Raw genomic sequence first — 22,909 nt, forward strand, 5'->3', positions numbered from 1 at the left:
CCACTGAGCCAAACCGGTTTTGGTGACTCCTTTTACATTTAACTTAAAAGCAGTTAAATAGGACCATTTGTAGAGACTAAAGTTGAGGTCCAAACAGCCTATCAGTTTATTTGGAAGGATGCAATCATTGAGGATTTTCTAGAGATACCATCTATGAAGTAATCTCCATGACACTTTGCATTGTTACTCAGGGATCACTACACACGAACAAAAATTTCCTGAAGTTGAATAGTGTGCATCAGGGGATCACCAGGCCAGAACCCATGCAACAAGCCTGCTGGCCACCTGTTTTTAGGAAGTTTTACTGGGAGACATTGTGCTCAGTCATTGATGTGTGTCTCTGGCTGGTTTCCTATTACAGCCGCAGAACTGAACAGTTGTGACCTGGATTGTTTGAGCCACAGAATCATTTGCTTGCAAATAAAAGAAAATTACTTTCTGGCTGTTTACAGAGGAAGTTTGCTAATGCCTGTGCGGAGAGTTATTAGGTTGCTAGAATAATTAGCCTAAAAAAAGATCGGCAAATTTATTTTTATTCTATGTTGGGAGGGTACAGCTGAGAATTATTAACACCTGAGAAAGTAAATATTTATATGAAGCATTTTGCATTAGCAACTTAAATTGAATCATATCTATGTCATATATATATACACACAAACACATACATACGTATTTGGAATATCTGGTTGTGACTATTTTTCATTTTTGTATTCATTTTTGTTTATTTTCAAATATGGATATGCCACTTTTAGTAATTAAAGAAACCACATATCTTCAAAAATTTATAAAAGGGTGGCTGTCAGAGCTGTTAAATATACAGGACAAACAATTGTGTGAGCCGGTGAATATACTGGTAGGTACCATCACAGTCAAAAACTACAATATGCAGGCTTATACCTAGTTATATAAACACAGACATACATCATTGAACCATTCAAATAAATTCCTTTGGCCTACCAACTGAAGAAAATGGAGAAGTAGAAAATTAACTTGAGAAAGACTACTGAAATGTTATCACAAAATTAAAGGATACGCCATTAAACTAATGACGGTGATAATGTCTTCCAGGTGCATCAGACAAAGATAAGTTTCTTCATCAATGGTTTGGATGAGGACAGCACAGCTTTTGACTCACAAACTCTAAGTGGTCCAGTTGTAGACTTTGTCTCTGGTGCTACGAGGATAGGACAGAGTTTCAATGGTAAGATTCTGCCTTCAGAAAATCATTTATTGGATTGTATTGTTACTGTGTCAAAAATAACACTTTAAAATTTTAGTACATATACCTAGGAATATGGTTATAAATACAATTTTTCCAAAATGAAATTATGGTACAAAGGCTTTCTTTGAGCCCTCTAAAAATACTTCCCCTCGCCAAAACTGGTTTCGCTCAGTGGATAGAGCGTTGGCCTGTGGACTGAAAGGTCCTGGGTTCAATTCTGGTCAAGGGCATGTACCTTGGTTGTGGGCACATTCCCAGTAGGGGGTGTGCAGAAGGCAGCTGGTCGATGATTCTCTCTCATCGATGTTTCTAACTCTCTATCCCTCTTTCTTCCTCTCTGTAAAAAATCAATAAAATATTTTTAAAAAATACTTCCCCTCTATATGTTAAAGACAATTTTTCATGTTAACATGCCTTCTCATTTAAAACTGCAGTGTGCATGATTGTATAGCTATAACAAAAACTTTTTATACTTGTTTCTATTAATAAGCATCTGTTATTTCTAATATTTTGGTATTGGCAGTTATTTGATAGAAAACACTGTGTATATGTATTTATATCTATTGATCTTATATGCACATACAGACACAATGATATGTACACGTATCCATACACACACATGCACACATTTGAGCAGTTGTCTGATAGTGGAGTTCCTTAAGACCTTATATTTTGGTATCAGTGTACCTGAATTCAAATCCCATCTCCCCACTTACTAGCCACGTGACCTGAGTCACCTTTCTTAATGTCTCTAATCTGTAAGTATCCCAAATTAAAATGATGATGATGATGATAATGATACTAGAGTTTCATTTGAGGATCACATGAGGTATGTCATGAAAAGCATAACTATTTTCCTAGCATTTGGCATATAGTAGTTGTTCAATATTTATTGAATAAATGTATAACTATAACTGGGCCTTGTATATACTAAACCATATTGAGATTTAGTGCTATTGTTAATATTACTATATTTATTTTGCTAGTATAAGTTGATAGAAATTAGGTTGAAGTATATGGTCATCTTATATTTTAATGCATATTAGACAGATTGCCCTAGTGCATAACAACAGGCTACTTCCTATTGTCCATATTTTAAAATATGGGCAAATACTTTCTTTCTTAAACAGTAGCTGACCTTAGGAGTTATTTGTTTTTTTTACCTTTGCCATTTTTCTCATTGAAAAATATTGTCGGATGCCTCTTTAAATTATTTGGCCATTCGTAAGTTTGAGTAGCTTTCCAAGTGTCTTTATCGTTTGCATTTCATTTGCTGTGTGTTTGTATCCATACTCTGGAATTTCTTTCTTATTTGTAAAAGCTTATACATGTTAAGAATGTTATGCTCTGCATGTCTTCTTTCCAGTTTTGGGGAAGCATTTAAAAATATTCAAAAATTTTAAGAAAGGCATAAACATGGGTGCAACATAACACATAAGTATTAAGTAGCCAGTTTGATGAATTTTTCATCTATATCAGTAGTTAGTATAGTGAAGAATTTTATAAAGTTCTCTGCATGCAAAATTTCTTAATAACACATTAAATCTTAGGAGCCTTGTTTCAATATTTAATCCCCATTAGTACTTCTGAGAGTGTTTTATTGCTCAAAATATTGCTCAAATTATTCAATAGCCCCATAAATTTGTCCGCGATGCATGCTGGGCTTGAAATGAGTTGTTCATATGTCACTGTCCTAACTGTGGTATCTATGCTTCAAAAGGGTGGTGTGCTATTCACTTTCAAACTGTGTGCAAGTAAATTTAACTTCCGGTTAGAAAATATACCACTGGAAAGGGTTTATTTCAAATGTTATTTAGTTCTTATTATGGCTTTCCCCTTAAGTTCCTTAAGTTCCAGGCATCACAGAACTGAAGGAAGAAAGAATATTTAAAAATAAATTTTCTCTTTATTCCATCAGTTTATAGGTACAGTTGTACCTACTGTATCTTTTCTCTAATCAGAGATGGCACATCGTCTGGCTCATCACTTCCACCTAATGAGCCAGGCCCATGCCACCTCTCAAATCAGGAAGGAGATGGGCCCAGAAGGTTCCCCTGGACTTATTACAAGTCATATTCTTTTTCACTTGCTCCTTTTCGTTAAATAATAATAAATAAATAAAAATGAAGTCACTGTCCTCCATACTCTTCCCCATGCCTGAGATGGTTTCATTCAGAGGAGATAATCGTGGCTGCGAGCTGCATTCAAGGTGCTGTTGTGTAGGCCAGGTCACCTGTCTGCTTTGGGGCAGATGTGGTCCAACACGGGGATCTCCACGGAGGGCCTGGAGGAGACCACGGGCCAGGCTTCCATGTTCCCCCATGTCTGTACCCGGCCTTCACTAGTGTGTTGGCTGCCTCAGACTTTTTCTTCAAGTCTCATCTCTACATAGCATAACTTTCTGAAAAATATGTTGCCAGTGACAGTTTCTGTTACAGCTGGCCTTGTCTTTCCACAAAGCCTTGTACACACATTCATGGAATATGTAGATATACGCTATACCTACATATAAGGTACATATACACATATGTATACTTCATACATATGTAAATCATAGTGTATGCATGCATGCATAATATAATGATAATGCATACATAATAATGCATATGAAATACATGCATATAATACACACCAAAAGGAAAATCTTACTTGGCCAGGCAGGTTTTTAAATATACAAATAGAACACCTTGGACCATGTCAAGCAACACGTGTCAGTTCATGTGGAGAGCGTTTTCTTCCAGCTCTCCCGAGAGCAGCCTCAGACCGTCCAGTGAGCTAGGCTTACTCCGCATCTCTTATTCATAGGATGCCCTCGCTCTGCCCCACTTTCCTCCCGGGCACCGCAGGGAGCTGAGCACCGAGCGCTCCCATGTTCTCTATCATTAAGACAAATTAAAAAAGGGAATAATTAAGAAACAAACGCATTCGAGGATGTGCTCATTTGGTGAATTGGTCGTTGCTCTAAATTTAATATTTGAAAACCCCCACTTCATAATTGATTTGGCATTATTCATTACATCCCACCTCATCTTGTGTCCTCATAATCAAACGCTAGCTAGAACGTTGCCATTTTTAAGTTGTTCTCATAATTGGCAACATAACGAAAACCATAGAGGTGGTAGTTGTTTTACTTTTTTTCTCTTCCCAGTCTCTTGGACTTACCTGTTGGTAAACCTTAAATAAATATTTGCTAAATGAATTAATAATATGTTGTGTTATTAATTAGGTAACCTTGAAAGGTTACCTAATTGAATGCAGCTTGGACTTGGAACTGGTGTCTTGGAAGATCTGTTGACAAGGTGGTGGAATTTTGAGACTATGCTAGGATGCCATGGACTGTGAAGGAGGGTTTTAGTTTATCCTCATTCATTGGGGGTTTTCTAGACCAGGTGCCAATCTAAGTTGGGAGGAGACTCCAGCTGGTGCTCTGGAGCTTGGAGACCACCCAGGTGGGATGAGAGAGTGGGCAGTCTTCCTCTCACCACTGCGGATGCTCTGAAAATTGCACTTGGGAGCAGATGACAATCAGATTTAGGGCTGATGGGCTGGTAGATTTACAGGTTTATAAACTGGAGAGAAGTTGGAATTGGGGAGGGGACTTCTGGAGAGAGATCACAAGTTGGGCCAGGAGATAGACTGGCCCAAGTATTCACTTATGATGTCTAGGGAGGTAATTATGAATGTTAATGTTATTCGTGTGGAATTAGCAAAATATACATTCCTATTTGTATATTTTACCTATATTATATTTTACCTATATTCTACCTATTGCTCTCCAAATGTTTGAAAAGGCTATGATATGTACATGATTAAAAGTTGTTTTGCTTTAAAGGAATGTCACTTGAATATTTGTCAGCCACCGCTTGATAAAACTTATTATACTATGTACACGTATGTGTGTTGTAGGTTTAGAGCAGTTTGTTGGAAGAATGCAAGATTTTCGATTATACCAAGTGGCACTTACAAACAGGTAAGCAGACATGGTATGATAAAACTCCAGAGATATAAACTTAAATGTTGAATTCACTCAAGTAAGTGTAGCATGAAGATTAGTGTTAGTGTGGAGGAGGGCATAGAGGGGATAAAGTATGATGGAAAAATAAAATAAAAAACACATTTCTGAAGAGCAGTACTTTTAATTTGTTTTTTTAAAACATATTTCTTTTTATTAATTTCAGAGTGGGAGAGAGAAGGAGAGAGAGAGAAACACCAACGATGAGAGAGAATCATTGATCAGCTGCCTCCTGCACACCCCCCATTGGGGATCAAGCCACAACCCAGGCATGTGCCCTTGGCCGGAATCGAACCTGAGACACTTCAATCCGAAGGCTGGTGCTCTATCCACTGAGCCAAGCCAGCTAGGGCTGAAGAGCAGTTTTGTAGTAATTTGGAGGGAATAGAGTTTGTCCTGGGAGCAAAGATGTCATTGAATAGTCACTTCTGGTCCCACTTAAAGCCAGATAGCCAATGAGATTGAATGAAGTGACTAAATGCGATTTAGTGAATGGAATAGCTGCCTGCCTCCACCACTCCCCACTAGGGTTGAGGGCAGGAGTCTGAGTCTCTCCTTAGACCTGGCTGCTGGTATTGGCCTACCTCAGATGGAGGACAGGTGTCACGTGGAAGAATGCCCCCACACACACAATGACTAATTCCGTTCTAGAACAGGTAGATTGCCCTTAATGGAAAAGTTAAGTCTGTCTGCCTGGAACTGGCTTCCTTCTCCAGCTCTTGGCAGCTGCCACGTGAACTGAAGCCATCGAGGCGTTCTAGGTGCCAGCGTCGGTACCGATGAGTCACAGGAAGCCGCTGACAAATGGCCTTGGCCGGAGGCCCTTCCCCTGAAGCAGCAGCAGATAAAGTTATGCTGTTGTCTTACTTCCTGTGGATGAGCTGGAGACGCATCCATAACTCATTGCTTTCAATGTGTCATCGGTCACTCAGTGGTCAGTTAACAACCTGAGTGAACATTACCTTTTTTTTTTTATTATTACCAATAGTCACTGTAAAATATTATGTGATTCAAATAAGCATATAGCAAATAGGCACTATAAAATATTATGCTATTTTAAAACATACCTTGCTAATCAGACAAGGGATTGTGCATGCTTCATGATAGAAAATGCTAGTACTTAAGAATTTAATTTTATTTTTTTTTAATAAAATGAGCGTGTTTCATTTTATGAGAATGAGTATGCTTATGGGGCCAGGGATGAATTTGGTTTTATGTTCTGTGTAAAAAATGATGAATGCTAAATAGATACTAATGAAAACATCAACATAGTGGTATTTGTTTGTAACATCCCTTAGAACAGCGGTCACCAACCTTTCGGACCTCACAGACCACAGTGGTCTATGGACCACCCGTTGGCGACCGCTGCCCTAGAATATGTATGGCTGTTGAGTATTTGTCCTCACCGTCTGCCTCTTGACCTCCAGAGAGATCGGGGCCATCTTTGCTGGAGCTCTGCCCACATTGCACGGCCAGCCCCACTGCCGCTGCCCGGGCAGTCACCCGCGGGTCCATCCCCTGCGCCAGCGGTTCTGCATTCCCAACGACGCGGAGGACACGACGGGGGACAGGGTGTCCCGGCTGCATCCCGAGGCCCACCCTCTCTCTTTTGTCAATGACGACGATGTTGGGACTGCCTGGGTTTCCCGTGTGTTTACGAACATCACCCAGCTTCATCAAGGAGTGACTCTTTCAATAGATTTGGAAAATGGACAGTACCAGGTAACTTGAAGCAATTTGCTGTGTATTCATTTCCTGTGGGCATTGCAGTAAATGGCCACTAATTTAATGGCTTAAGGCGATGGACATTTATTCTCTCAGAGCTCTGAAGATCAGAAGGAATGAAACCATTCTTCTGGGTAAGGGCGGGTCCTTCCTGCCTCTCCCAGCTCCTGGTGTTACTTGGCTTAGGGCAGCATCACTCCATCTCTGCCACCAGTTTCCAGGGCCGTCTTCCTGTTGCTGACTGTCAGTTCTCCATCCTCCTCCTCTTGTGAGGACCACCCTGCTTCCAGAAGGGTCTCCTATTGAGACTCCTAACTTAATTACATCTTCAAAGACCCTACTTCCAAATAAGGTCACATGCACAGCCACCAGCAGTTAGAACTTGAACATCGCTTTGGTTGAATTATAGAATTCAAACTACCTCAAGGTAAAACCTGAACTAGGCAACTGAACATTACCTCAGTAATTTATGAAGTGAACATTCCTAAAAGAAGATATGCAGGGCCTAAATTCTTAGAGATTGTTATAAAAATCATTCAAAACTGTGAGACATTCATTTTGTTAAGTAACCAAATTAATAAAAAAAACAAAAACAAAAATGGGTGCTTATTTTAAATAACTATTTGAGAGAAGCATATACCAATAATTTCATGGAAGTAATGTTCTTTTGTCATGTCTTTATAGCAGACTTCATATTGATTTCCACCGTAATTTGTAAAATCCTTGAGAAGATGCATAGCTATGTAATGATAGGTTGTGTTGCTTTTACTCCAGGGCTGTGGCATTTCTGAATGTCTATGAATATTTATAGTGATTATGAGGAAGTAAACATTGTATTTGAATGCAACAATTCCATGGTTTGATTTATACTGATGGGTTAAAACTTAAAACAACAATGGTAATGATTAACTTACTCATTTCCAGGTGTTTTATATCATCGTGCAGTTCTTGAGTCCACAACCAACAGCAATAAGGATTCAGAGGAAGAAGGAAGACAGCTTAGAGTGGGAAGATTGGCAATATTTTGCTAGAAATTGCAGTGTTTTCGGAATGAAAAACAATGGACATTTGGAAAACTCGGATTCTGTCAACTGTCTTCAGCTTTCAGAGTATGGATATTTTTGAAAACATTCTCTTTGAAGGCATTTAGGGGTTAATTCTCATAGACTATGGGATGGTAATAGCCTCCAGGTAAACTTAAGTCACTAGGCTAGTAGAGTCTTCCCCTCATTGGTCTAGGATTCCTTCCAACATTTTAAATTATGTTTAAATTTACTGTAAAGACCTTAGAGTACCTCTTGCTTCCAGTCTCATCTGTGCTTTATAATCTGACTTTCAGATTGCTTAGCAATTTATCTGTATCAGTAGAATTTTTATGATGTCCTCAAGGAAATGTCTTACTATGTTTTTCAATGATGGTCCTGCATGCACGTGAAATCTTTGAACTATTTTTTCCCCAGAATGAAGAAGTTGAGCTGTTATGGAATATGGTGTTCTGATTTGTTTTGGCTAAAATATAAAGAGCTTCTCATGATTGCAAATATCTTTCCTCAACAGTTTGACTCCCTATTCCCATGGCAATGTCACATTTAGCCTCCTAGCACCTGGGCCGAATCATCGTCCTGGATACAATGACTTCTATCACACCCAGTCTCTTCAAGAGTTTGTAAAAGCCACGCAAGTAAGACTTCATCTCCATGGACAGTACTACACAACGGAGACTCCTGCCAGCCTCGGACACAGATACTACGCGGTCAGCGAAGTCACCATCTCCGGGAGGTAGGTTTTCACGGTGGTGTGCTTTTCACTGTGAATTTTGGTTTCCAGATCGTTGTCAGACTTACTCAAAACTCTTAGTTAAGCTTTTAGAGCAAGCTACATCCCGAGCTTCAAGTATTAAAATGCTTTTCTACTTTAAGATTTTGGGAGGGAAGGTTTGTATGTGAGTCTTTTCTGTCTAAAAGATCACATTGCTATAAAATCAGTTTTCAAAGTATTGGGTTTAGAAGTTATGATAACCTGGATCTGACTAAAAAATAACATAAAATATTTTGATTGGTGTGTTCTGGATTATAATTTTCAAGTGTTCTTAAAATCAAAGAGAAGGAGTTTGATTTTGGGATATAATGGTGCTACCAGTTAGTTTGTAAGTACTGGGCTTGGTCTCCCTGAGTTCACAATTCATAACTTTATGAAGAATATTTATTTTCCTTTGAAGGAATAATCTAATGTCCTTAAGTAATGTATAACTGTCTGACCATAGTTGAAAAGTAGACTCTCAGTGTTTAAATAAATGGGTGAAGGGCTCCACAGCAGCTTACTCTCTCATCCAGAATTGGTGACCAAATAGACTACATTTAGAATTGGGTTGTGCTAGAAGGACGGTGTGCCCTGTAAAGACAGTGCATCTTTCAAACCAACGCAGAATACCCATCTGTGAGCTTTCTTTATTAAGTAATAGCATGATTTTAAAAAAATACAATTAAATAATCAATTTTTGGAAAGAAAAAAATAAAATAAAGTTTGTAAACTTCAACCTGCGGTTTATTCTGAACCTGCTAGTCTTAACTATAAGTTTTGAATAGTTTTGTTAAATGTCTTCTCCCTGGGCAAGTTTGCCACATGGTGGATATAGGTGTATACAACCCAGGTAGGACTGAAAATTTCCTTCACCGTCACTGTGGTTTGGATATTGATGAAACTTCCTTCAATACTTCATGATTAATTTAAAACTTTCCATGAGTCCTGGCCAGCATGACCCAGTTGGTTGGAATGATGTCCAGTGATGACCAAAAAGCTGATCTTTCCAATCTTGGTTCAAGGCACATGCCCCACCCCTCTTCCCTGTAGGGGGCATGTAGGAAGAAACCTTCTGCTCTCATATCTCTCTCTCTCTCTCTCTCTCTCTCTCTCTCTCTCTCTCTCTCTCTCTCTCTATCTCTATCTCTATCTCTATCTCTATCTCTATCTCTATCTCTCTATTTCTCCTTCCCCTTCCTCTTTCTCTAAACATTAATAAAAATAATTTTTAAGAAATATGTTTCCATGAATATCCACATGACTAAAGAGAGGTTGATTTTTGTGTTAACACTCTCACTTCCCTTGTTGAATTCACACAGTGGGTATATACCCAGGTCCTTACACGTATTAGCAGTTGAGCTGCTGTTTCCAGGGAGCTGGCTGAAGGATACTTCTCTTCGCAGGTGTCAATGTCACGGTCATGCCAACAGCTGTGACATGATGAGCCAGCCATACCAGTGCCTCTGCTCTCCGGAAAGCTTCACTGGGGGACTTCAGGTGAGTGTTGTTTTATGCTTGGAAGCCCCAAAAGGAGGGGGAAGCTTGAAAAATAGTGAATATAAATTCTTCAAATTTACCATAACTTTTGGCCTATCTTCTAGGTATGAATAAAAATATTTGATAAGAATCTGAAATGTCAATTGTCTTAGAAAAAAATTACAGAAGAAATAAAAGCCCTCAATAATGTTGAAAATTTCTTTTTTAAAAAGAAACCCTGAGAAATGACTAATAAAACTAAACCTTGAGGGTTTCTTTATTTTCCCTTGTTTCATCAGCTTTATCCTAATTTGTAAAACAACTATGAACAAGAATGTGTAGGTTTCTCAAGAAATTAAAAATAGAACTACCATATGACCCAGCAGATTCAGTTCTGAATATTTATCTGAAGACATGCAAAACACAGTTTTGAAAAGACATGCGCACCCTTGTGTCTGTTGCAGCATTATTAGCAATAGCCAAGATACAGACATAACCTGAGTGTCCTTTGGTGGATGAATGAATAAAGCAGTGATTGCCATTTGTGAGCATGGATAGACCTAGAGGGTGTTATGCTAAGGGATATATATCAGACAGAGAGAAAGATAGTGTATGATTTCACTTCTATTTGAAATCTAGAAACAAGATAAATGAACAAACCTAACAGAAACAAACTCATAGATACAGAGAATAAATTGATGGTTGTCAGATTGGAAGGGAGTTGGGAGGAATGGGTAAAAAAGAAGGGATTAAAAGTACAAATTGTGCAGAAACTGGTTTGGCTCAGTGGATAGAGCGTCAGCCTGTGGATTGAAAGGTCCCAGGTTCGATTCCGGTCAAGGGCACATACCTTGGTTGCAGGTACATCCCCAGAGGGGGTGTGCAAGAGGCAGCTGATCAATGATTCTCTTTCATCGATGTTTCTAACTCTCTATCACTCTCTCTTCCTCTCTGTAAAAAATCAATAACATATATTTTAAAAAAGTACAAATTGCCAGTTATAAAAAATAACTGGGTATAAAGTTATAAGTCACAGGGTATAAAGTAATAAACATAGGGAAGATCAATAAAATAGTAGTAACTATGCATAGTGTTGGTGAGTACTAGATTTATTGGGATGATCACTTCCTAAGTTATATGTCTAATATAATACTATATGCTAACTGTAATTTCAAATAAACTTTAAAACTGGCTATTAGTTTGATAAGATACATTGTTTTCTTAGCTTCTCCTATTTTATTTTGACTACTTAGTTCCCACCCACCTCCACCCCCCACTTGCCTCTCTCTTTCCCTCTTGGTGCCCAATCCATTTTTCCTCTTTTATCTCTCTTGGATTTCTCTCACTGAAGTGATTAATATTTTATGATTCTTGGGTGATGTCATGCTTCCCCTTAAAAATAGAGCCGTTAAATGAATCCCAACTTAGGATTGGTTACAGAAGTCATGTTGGGACTTTCAGACTCGGTCTCAGGTGGTGACTGTTAGATTACGAACGAGTGCAATAATTAACCATAATTTAGGTGGGGAATACATTTTAATGCTTCTTATTTAGACATAAAGTGCCTTTAGAAAACAACAAGTTGACTTTTTTGTTATTTCCCTGTTTGACACCTTTTGATAATTTATGAATTTGGCCATAAATATAAAAGCAACAAATAGCTTCCACTTTAGCAAAATTTGGCAAATGCAGCTGAAGGGAGAAAGTCAATAGACTGTTACGTTGAGTGATTTCTCAGTCCTATGTTTTCAACAAGGTGTTGGAAATGAAAAATGATTTTATAAAACATTCATAAGCATGGCATTCTCTTTTTGTTATCATTCAAAGTGGTTTAATACATGCAGGACTCAATGTATTTGAAAAAGTTGTCTTGCCATAGTTTGAGAATATACTGACTTGAGTGCTTTACACACTGTCCTTCCTTTTAAAATAATGTTTTAAGATAAGCCATTCATTTCCTTTTGGAACCAATGTTCTTTTTAAAGATCTGGACACAATCCAAAAAGAATGTCTTCAATTTCTCAGTATTATGCCAACCATTAATAATATTACTCAATAAACAGGGCTTTTGTGAATTACATTACAGCCATTTGGCAAACAGAGGAACACGTAAGCCTTGAGAATATGCCAGTTCTCGGCAATTGTCAGGCCTGTGAGAAAGTGATGTTAGCAGGAGTGAAAATGAATGAAGTTGGGAAAAAAGCAGTGGAATGATGAATTCAGGAGCAAGTTCATACATTGAGCCATTCTAGGGAATTTTCTGTATGAAGCATTCTTCAGTTGTTCATAAAGGTTATATCACAAATCGGTGGTCCATAGGGGTATTTTTTGTTTTAATTTTGAAGAAGTATTTTCTGGTATAGGCTTCTAAATTTCTCTACTCTACCTCCCTTGCTCTTTTTCCTAACTAGTTGTGCCAGTAGCTTTATTGCATTACAGTTCATCTGGTCCACCAGCTCAGAAAGTCCGTCATCACTTTCCAAGAGCATGTGCTAAGTTCATGGATAAAGACCACAACCTAGGAATTAGAAGCTTGGCTGTGTGACGTATATGTCAGCTAAGGGTTGTATAGCTACAATGGGTCTATTCTATATTTTGTGGGGGGTTTTGTTTGTTTGTTTTGTTAATCTTCACCCAATGATTTTTTTCCCATTGATTTTCAGAGAGAGAGTGGAAGGGAGAGGGGGAGACAGAGAGAAACATGGATGTGAAAAAAAACACACATTGACTGGTTGCCTCCTACATGCATCCCAACCAGGGCTGGAATCAAGCCTGAACACGGGCGGGTGCCCCTGACCGGTATCAAACTCAGGACCCTTCAGTCCATGGGCCAATGCTCTATCCAATGAGCAAACTGGCTGAGGCTGTGCCCACTCTTTTCACTAATACTTTATTGACCTGTTTTAAGAGTTCAAGTGTTGATAGAACCTAGCTTGAAGAAAAGTGTTATGAGTTGAAACTTGCATCCTTAGGATTTTCATTTTATTTTAATAGCTTCGTTCACCTTTCTGAGGCTCTTGGCCAGGAGTGACGCAATGGTTGGTACCTCTGCCAAGCACTGGCACTTTGTTGGCCACTTAGCTATTCTTTCATCATTTTGTGACATCATTACCTGCAAGGGTGGCCAAGCGTTCACAGAGCAATTCATTAGGAACCATGAATACTCCTCTTATTCTTTGGCTCTGATTTGTGACCCTTTTATACCATTTGTCATGGCTCTTATGAATTAACTACAATCAAACTATCAATATGAATCTAGTATTATAAATAGCAGAGCCAACTTAAAACATTTTATGTAATAAGCCTTCCTTCCATTCAGTAATTTGATGGTGGAACATCACACTCTACACTGCTTATTATGCAAATTAATATTTCCTGTTATTTTAAAGAGTATGTTCCTTTAGGTCACAAAAGTCTGAAAATATGAGTCATCATGACTAACTTGTGTCATATTTGTACTACACGTCAAAATCCACCGCTGATGTTTTCTCTTTGCCCACAGAAAGATTTTACTCCCAATGTATTTCATTTTGCGTTATAATTTTTGTAATACTGATGAATTCATTTTTATTAACTATCATTCAAGCAGTTCATATTATAGATTCTACATTAGTTGTACATTTAGTGAGTCAAGGTCAAGTATTTCATTTACTCTCTGACACATGGTGATATTTTTAATCTTTGAAAAACACTTGCACTAGTAATTTCCCTGAGATAGATATGTGCATAAATGCATTTAAAATGTAAGTTAGAAACATGAAAAAGAGGTTAAGAGCATGGGGGTATCTTGAGACATATTCATAGAAGTAGCAAATACAGATGATGAAAACAGAAAAAAAATAATGAAAAATGATATCCAAAGGGATAAGGGTAAAGGATTTTCCAAAGCTGAGGAGTGGCATGGTTCTTGGAATTCTAAGTAAACTGAGAAAAAATAAACTCATACATAGGTAAGATATAATAATTCTGCTGGTCACCAAAGACCAAGAGTGGATCATACCAATAGCCAGAGAGGAAAAGTCAAATGATTTATAGACGCAAAATTTTAAGAAATTGTGATATTAGATTTGTCAAGTTACAACGGAAGGCAGAAGACAGTGAAATATTACCTTTGAAGTGCAGAAAGAAATAACCAACACCTCTAGAATATTTTATTTGTAGCTAGACTATCAGTAAAAGCATATAATTCCTAAGAATAAATTTAACCAAAGAGGTGAAATACCTATACTCAGAAAACTACAAGACAGTAAAGAAAGACATTGAAAAGGATACAAATAGAAGGCTATACCATCCTGTGTGTCAGAATGATTAATACTGTTAAAAAGTTTTCATTATCTAAAGCAATATACGGAATCAGTGCAATCCCTGTTAAATACCAATGACATTCTCCTGAGAACTAGGACACTTACTCCTAACGTTGTTATGACCCCACCCACCAAAAAAAACAGTAGTTAAACAGAAAGAACAAAGTAGGCAGGTATCACACTCCTATATTTCAAATTAAACTGCAAAGCTACAGTATTCAAAATAGTATGGTATTGGCACAAAAACAGATGTATGTAGATCAATGGAATAAAATGGAGAGCCCTCAATTATGTGGTCAATTAATCTATGGCAATAAAGGCAAAGATATACAAAGGGATAAAGAAGAGTCTGAAATAGGTAGTGTTGGAAAAACTGGATACCAAGAAACTTCTAGAAGAAAACATAGGCAGTAGACACTTGACATCCATCAGAGAAATGCAAATCAAAACTATTGTGAGATATCACCTCACACATGTCAGAGTAGCTCTCATCAAAAAACCAAATAACAAATGTTGATAAGGATGTGGAGAAAAGAGAGTTTTCACACACTGTTGATAAAATTATAAATTGGTTCAGCCACTATGGAAAACAGTATAGAGATTACTCAAAAAATTTAAATAAAGCTGTCATAAGACATAGCAGCAATTCCACTTCTGGATATATATCCAGAGAAAACAAAGACCCTAATTTGCAAAGCTATATGCATGCCTATGTTTATTGCAGCATTATTTATAATAGCCAAGATATGAAAGCAACCTAGATTTCAATTAATAAATAAATGGGTGAAGAAGATGTGAGATATATAATTGTGTAAATGTGTGTATATACATATATATATATAAATATATATGTATATATATACGTAATCAGATTTATTAATCTATCAGGCACATATCAATGTTAAGTATTCATTCAAGATAGAGTGGAGGTGGTTGCATTACTGTGTGTCTTTTTAGTTCTCATGTGAAGACTAATCATATGCTAGCTTCATTCAACAAATATTCATGCAATGCCTTCTCTGTGTACAGCCATAACATCCTGATTTCAGATGCAAGTATTTGAAAATATTGAAGGACTTTTATGTATAAAAATCATAAAAGTTTCCCTGGAAGACATGAATTACTATAAAACATGGAGATGACTTTATTGCAAACATATTATGCATGCCCATAATTTTTAATTAATAAATAATATAAATATAAATACCATTGACACTTTATTTTTTTTAATATATTTTATTGATTTTGTAGAGGAAGGGAGAGAGATAGAGAGCCAGAAACATTGATGAGAGAGAGTCATCGATTAGCTGCCTCTTGCACACCCCCCACTGGGGATATGCCCGCAACCAAGGTACATGCCCTTGACTGGAATCGAACCCGGGTCCCTTCAGTCCCCAAGCCGACGCTCTATCCATTGAGCCAAACCGGTCTCGGCGACACTTTAAATATTAAAAGAAAAAAATTAAATATAGCTATACTGATGAACAAATTTTTAAAATTGATTAATGGAGTACTCAAGTCTAACACTAGGTGCAATTTTCAGTATAAAATAGCGGTATGGGAATTCAGGTAAGTCCTCCCCCAGCCACATCACAATTACTGCTAAATTATAGAAAACTCAATAATGAGAACAACCTGAAGACCAGCTGAAGAGAAATCCTATGACCAAAGATGTAGAAAAAGAAGTCATGTGGAGACTGGCAGGAGGAGGCAGATGTGGGATGGGCAGGTCCCACCCCCATGGTGTTGTGATTAAGAATCAGGAGGGATATCCCAGCTATAGGGTCTCACCTTAGGAGTCAGGAGTCTCAGCCCCACGCTGAAGTCCGCAGCCTGGAACACCAGTGCTGAGAGCAGGAGTCCCCATCACATCTGGCTGGGACAACCAGTGGCAATTGTATCTGAGTGAGATAGGGGGCTGCTGGAGACCTAGGAACTTCTTTCGAGGGGCCCAGGCATGGACTCACTTGCTCACAGACTCACCTTTGGGCCCTAGTGCAGAGGCAGCAGCTCCACCTTGGACCTCTGGGAGGAGCTAAATTGACCTGCTTTGAGGCCAGGGCTGAGGAGCAGGGGTCAGGGCAGTTCTCTCCTGGGATGGAAGCACTGGCAGGTGCTTTCAAAATGAATGAAGGAGATCCCAGCGCCCATCATGCACATGATTCTATCTCATTCAATATCTAGACATAGGTGCTCTGCATTCACAATCCTGTCAGGAGCCCCTTGCTGAAAAGTACATACACTCAGTTATATTGATATAGAGACAATGTGTGCAACTGAAGAAGCTGTCCAAATAATTATCCTCACAGTCTCTTTTTCCAGATGTAGGATTTTTTTTCACGTTATTCAAGTTTTCTTGGGTATTTTTCCAGTCTTCCACTGGAGAGCAGGATGGGCAAGGTTCAGCCAGTCCGTGGACCATAGAAGGCCCGCCGAATCCTTTTGGTCTGGCCCTGTCAGTGCATTAGGGGTGAGTTAATTAAATGTTTGGCCCAATACAGCAGGCTAATTTTTAAGTTGGTAACTTTGTGTGGCCCTCGAATGGTGTAGTAAATATCCAAATGGCCCTTGGCAGGAAAAGAGGTTCCCCATCCTCATTGTAGACGCACATGTGTCAAACACAAGGCCCGAGGGACAAATCCGTCCCGCCAGGCCTTGCAATGTGGCCCGCACCGCACTGTCATCACTGCACTCCGCTGCGTTTCCATCACAATGACAGTTTATGACTGTTCAGTAAACCATTCGGCCCGCGATTTAGGCTGGATTTTAGATTTTGGCCCCTTCTCTGATTGAGTTCGACACCCCTATGAGGTTCAGACAAGGCATTGTGTGAGTGAGAAAGGTTCTAAAAGCACCGAAACCAGTTTGGCTCAGCGGTAGAGCGTTGGTCTGTGGACTGAAAGGTCCCGGGTTCGATTCCTGGTCAAGGGCATGTACGTTGGTTGCGGGCACATCCCCGGTAGGGGGTGTGCAAGAGGCAGCTGGTCGATGTTTCTCTCTCATCGACATTTCTAGCTCTCTATCTCTCTCCCTTCCTCTCTGTAAAAAAATAAATAAAATAATAAATAAATAAATAATAAATAAATAAATAAATAAATAAATAAATAAATAAATGTAGCCATCACGTATTATAGTTGAAAGTCAGACAGGCTATATATGGTCATTGTATTGCCACCAATATCTGGTCAGTATTGCCCAATAGTATTAGTAGTGTTAATTTATACTCTTCATTTCAGCACCTAGAGAGCAGGGTAAGTACGTATTTTCTGCAGACACTTTAATCATAAGAGAATGTCTCGCCAGAGGAAAGATAATTACTGAGAAAGGGATATGTTATTGAAGGATAAATACAGGAGCATTTTCTGCCTTCTCAATGGTGAAGCCTGGTAATTGTTTTGCATTTGCTAATTGAGATTACATGGCCATCCATAGGTAAAAATCTGCAGGATAATATTACACTTCCCTTTAAATCTTTAATGTCACTATTCCGTTAAATGCCAGACACATGAAGGTACAGTCCTGTAACATGTCATAAATGTAAACAGTCTATTAGGTCATTCATTCATGCGTTCATCAAATGTATATTGATCGCCTATCATGTGCAAAGCACTGAGTCATTTTCTGTCTAGATTCTCTTTGCTGTTGGAAGTTTTACTTCCACCTGCCTCCTCACTCCACACACAATCTCTCATTGATAATAAATCATCAGATTTGTCTAACAATGCCTTTGTGGTTGGAGCAGTTGAGGCACATAGGGAAACTTCTATTGGGGAAAAATAGTTACATGAGTACTGTGAACTGTTTATAAAGATGCTTTTGTCCACCTAGAACACAAAAGATAAGGCACCAAAGTGGCATCATTTGAATAACAACTGAAATGCTACATCCAAAGGAAAGAGGAAGCTTGTGAATGGAGTCTGAGGACAGTTACTATTATTAGAGATTTTGGTTCTTCCAATTTCCAACACGCTGCCCTGGCAGCCGCTGACGAGAAAAGAGCAATTTGCAGACTTTCAGAAGATCTCTAATTCATGTAGGCCACTGGGGAATCGTTGAACAAATTACCTCTTTTAGCTCAGCAAGTCTTACTATAGTGGTCTCTGAAAAGTAAGCCTTTTGTAGTCTCCCACTTTGAAACAGATCGCCTTCCTCTCCTCTGCACAGAGCCTGGGCTGCCTACTGGTCCAGCAGGGAAGGGGGGGAGAGGGGGTGAAATCAAAATTCCAAGGCCCTCAGGTCCACTCTCCCTTCCTGAGGAGTATCATTTGTACCCCTGAGCCAATGTAGCAGCAAGGTGGTTAGGAGTGAGGGTTTCTCTGTAAATTGAGTGCCTACTGTGTGTTAGGGCTTCTACTAGTCACGGGGACTCTTGCAGTGACTAACAAATGCACATGGCTGTCCTTATTTATTTCTGCACTCTAGTTGATAATAATTGACATTCTAGTGGATGACTTTAGAAAAGCTTTCAATTTCTTTTCTTTGCCTGAGTTTTATTATCTGTCAGATGGAGGTAATAGCAACTCCTACTTCACAGGTTGTTGGAAAGATTTAGTTAGGCTAATAAGTAGGAAGCACACAGACTGGAAACCATATATTTTAGGTATTCAAACTGCATGAATAGCACTGCTGTAGAGACATGTATGGGCATTTTTTTTCTGTTTAGGGTAGAAAGAGAAATAATTTTCTTTCATTTTTTGTTTCTTTGCTTGAGTCTAAGGACAACAGATAAGTCAATGAACTATTAAATATTCTATGTAACTTTCAGTGACTTAAACACTGTATAGATGATTGGTTAAAGAAGATGCAGTGCATACATACAATGGCATACTCCTCAGCCATGAGGAAGGATGAAATACTTCCTTCCCAACAATATTGATGGGCCTTGAGAATATTATGCTAAGAGAAATAAGTCAGAAAAAGTAAAAAACAACAACAAAAAACACACATAGGGTTTCACTCATATATGGGACATAAAACTGAGAGCAATAAATGAACAAGCAAGACAAAATCTCATTCACAGACCACAGTTTGGCAGTTACCAGAGGGAAAGGGGGAGGAGGGGACAGTAAAACTTACTTGTGTGTGTATATATATATATATATATATATATATATATATATAGCATAAAAGTGTTTTATCTATTAAAAATCATATTCTATTTAGTGGTAATTCATAAGCTCTTTTCCTACATTTTGTCCCCAAAGAGATCCATTTTCTCTCTAGTGTCTTACTGATCTGTGTATAATTTAAAACAAACATTTTAATTTTTTTCAGTTTTCTTAGGGAAATGCTACATGCAGGTGATGAAAATGATTATAGATTTCTTATAACTGTCCATGTAATTGCATTTCATTTGCCCTCAATTTTTAATACATTCATAATAAATTTGTACTGCAGAAAAAGTTATAAGAAGTAAAAGTCATCTGTAACTCCATAGATAATCTCGGCAAATACTCTTTAGTTTATATCCTTTAGATCTTTTATTATTGTCATTCTAAGTAAATCTGTATTATCTGTCTCTATCTTCTTAAAGTTGTAGCTCTGTATCCATATCCATAGATGAATCTGCCTTTATCTGAAAAACAGGGTTATACTCTACATATCAATATAACTTGGTTTTTAAATTCAAACTACATTATGGCTATCTTTCTACATTTGTATTTACATAAGATTGTATGATATTCATGTGAAGATATGGCATTTTCAAACCATTCCCTGTGGGCATTTAACTTGTATTTTTTTCTTCACTGTTATAAAAAAAAATCTTATATGTCAACAAACTAGCTAACCTTAGTAGAAATAGATCTTTTAGGAATACAGAGTTTATTAACTCTTTGTCTAGGATAGTTACCCCTCTTCTCCATTTCTGTAACACTCTAGTAATTCCTAGACCTTGATCCTATTACTTTGAACTGAAATAATTAATTTACTTATATGTATCTTCCATTAAATGCAAGCATATTGACTTGTATGCTTTCTGTGTCATTCGCATTGTAGGAGCTTAATAGACAATTGCTATACTGTATACTGTTAACTGAAAATTCACATGATGTCATTAATACTAAAAAAAATATTCTTGAGGAAATGTAGAGAGGGGGCACAAAGGGAATAATTAATAAATGGTAATGTTTATGCAAAGATTTCAGAATTGGCGGTTATTCAATGATTTGCATAAAGCACTTCCAAATGTAAAATGAAACTCAATTTCTACAAGGAAGATGGAGCAATCATTAGAATATTATCAACTCTCGGTCTTAGATCAGAAAGATTTTTAAAGTGAAGGAATTGACCTATTCAAGTTTTCTCTCACCAGTAATCATTTGTAAATCAAATTTATTTTATATAATCGAAAGTTAGAGATTAGATGTGGTCTTGAAGTCAGACAATTACTGGTACTGCCGCTAACTGTGGAAAGTAACATGAAATGTATATTTTCTATGTGCTGGACATTATAATGAGCATTTGAGATGGATTATTTTATTGAATCCCTTAAACTTTGGGTCATAGTATCCCAATATTAATTTATCTCGCCAAAACCGGTTTGGCTCAGTGGATAGAGCAATTGGCCTGTGGACTGAAGGGTCCCGGATTCGATTTCGGTCAAGGGCATGTACCTTGTTTGTGGGCACATCCCCAGTGGGGGGGGTGCAAGAGGCAGCTGATCAATGTTTCTCTATCATCGATGTTTCTAACTCTCTATCCCTCTCCCTTCCTCTCTGTAAAAAATCAATAAAATATATTTAATTTTTTTTAAAGTATCTTCCTTGATTAGCTATCCCTATATTCTTACATAATAAATTTTATCCTATTACATTTTACTTTTCTCATCTATAACATGAGGGTAACAATACCTGACTCACAGGGTTGTTGTAAAGACTGAGCATTTGGCAGAGTGTCTGTCACATGGTGAGCCCTCAGTAAACATTGCCTACTACTTGGTTATTAGATTAGCAACTGGGGAATAAAGAGAGTAATTAATATGGTCAACATCATTAACCAGCAAGTCCTTAAGTCCACTTCTGTGAAACTCAGTTTCTTTACCTCTAAAAGAAAAACGCTTAATTCAATATATAAATGATTTTTTTACTCAAAATAACCTGAGAATAAGTGATAATATTTCAGTAGTGACCAACATAAAGTCTGGAGCATATTCTGCATTCAAAATCCAGAAGTTAAAAGACCGGGGAGGGAAAGGAGGAAGTAGAAAGGGGTCAAAATCCAACAGAGGTGTTGGTCTCCAGTTCAAGTGACACCAGCAGTTTACAAGACTGCCCCCATGCAATAGACTATTTGTAACCATTCATAGCAGATTCTGTGACATAACTGTATGGAACCATGATTTGATTTAGAGGACACAGCCCATAAAGTGGAGCAAGGAGCAATTTATGATCCACCTTCATTTCTGGTTAATTTTCGTCATCTGTAGCGACAATGGCAGAGGTGGCCTTATCACATACTTCCTTCCCAGGAGCCATCAGATATCATTAGGGTCTGACTATGGCTCGAAAGCCCCAAATGTGGGGAGACCTGTTCCAATTGGACAAATGGAAGAAGAGATGCAAACTCACTTTCTGATTTCCTGGCTCTGGAGGGGAGAAATGAGCTCATTAAATTCTCTTTCCCAGGTCAATTAGCCATGCAATTAATCTCATTCCTAATTTTTAAAAAACTCTATACATCCCATCACAATCTTGGGCCAAATGCAAAATTTTGCTACAAGACGATGCCCAAAGCCCATTCTCCTTACCCCCTGCATTTCAAAGTATTCTTACCCATGACCTTGCTCACCCTGTGATGGTGTTTTTATTATTCAAGTTGCACTTTCTGGAATAAAGGTGGGTGGAAGTGATGACATGAAAGCTGCGGTCCTGTCACCCTGATTACAGATGCAGTTTGTCTTCTCCAGAGCAACTGCTGGCTGTTTGCGTCTGGGACGTTGCCTACCCCAGCTAGTGGAGCAAAACCAGCAAAAGCTTCCCTTTGCTATTTGTATGAATATATATTGTTTTTGCTTTATGCTTGCAATCTAAAAAAATAAAGTCTCATGTAAGACTTTGTCCTGATCGTGAACCTAAATGCTGTTATCAGAAAGTCATGGTAAATCAGACTGCACTAAGTACTCTATCAATGTTCCAAAGACAAAATCCAGACTTCTTCAGTGTCTAGAATCAAAGAGGAATTTGCCACTGACTTGATGGAGTGGTCTGGGCACTACCAACCAGTTGTTATTCAAAAAGGCTAGCCTTGCCCAGCCGGGGTGGCTGGGTGGTTGAGGGTGGAGGTATATGAACCAGGAGGTCACGGTTCAATTTCCAGTCAGGACACATGCCCAGGTTGTGGGCTCAATTCCCACTGGGGGGCATGCAGGAG

The 22,909-nt window shown here is 38.2% G+C and overlaps 1 protein-coding gene across 1 annotated transcript in view; it reads left to right on the forward strand.

The window, feature by feature from the left end:
* USH2A (usherin) overlaps positions 1–22,909 on the forward strand; it is a 397,013-nt gene that overhangs the window by 24,315 nt on the left and 349,789 nt on the right. The window contains exons 3-8 of the mRNA XM_036453544.2: positions 1,069–1,201; positions 5,129–5,192; positions 6,662–6,956; positions 7,884–8,068; positions 8,517–8,738; positions 10,163–10,256. Coding sequence (XP_036309437.1) covers positions 1,069–1,201; positions 5,129–5,192; positions 6,662–6,956; positions 7,884–8,068; positions 8,517–8,738; positions 10,163–10,256 — 993 coding nt within the window. The remainder of the gene's footprint in view (positions 1–1,068; positions 1,202–5,128; positions 5,193–6,661; positions 6,957–7,883; positions 8,069–8,516; positions 8,739–10,162; positions 10,257–22,909) is intronic.

This window comes from Pipistrellus kuhlii, unplaced genomic scaffold (genome assembly GCF_014108245.1).
Source record: "Pipistrellus kuhlii isolate mPipKuh1 unplaced genomic scaffold, mPipKuh1.p scaffold_m20_p_25, whole genome shotgun sequence".
Lineage (NCBI taxonomy): Eukaryota > Metazoa > Chordata > Mammalia > Chiroptera > Vespertilionidae > Pipistrellus > Pipistrellus kuhlii.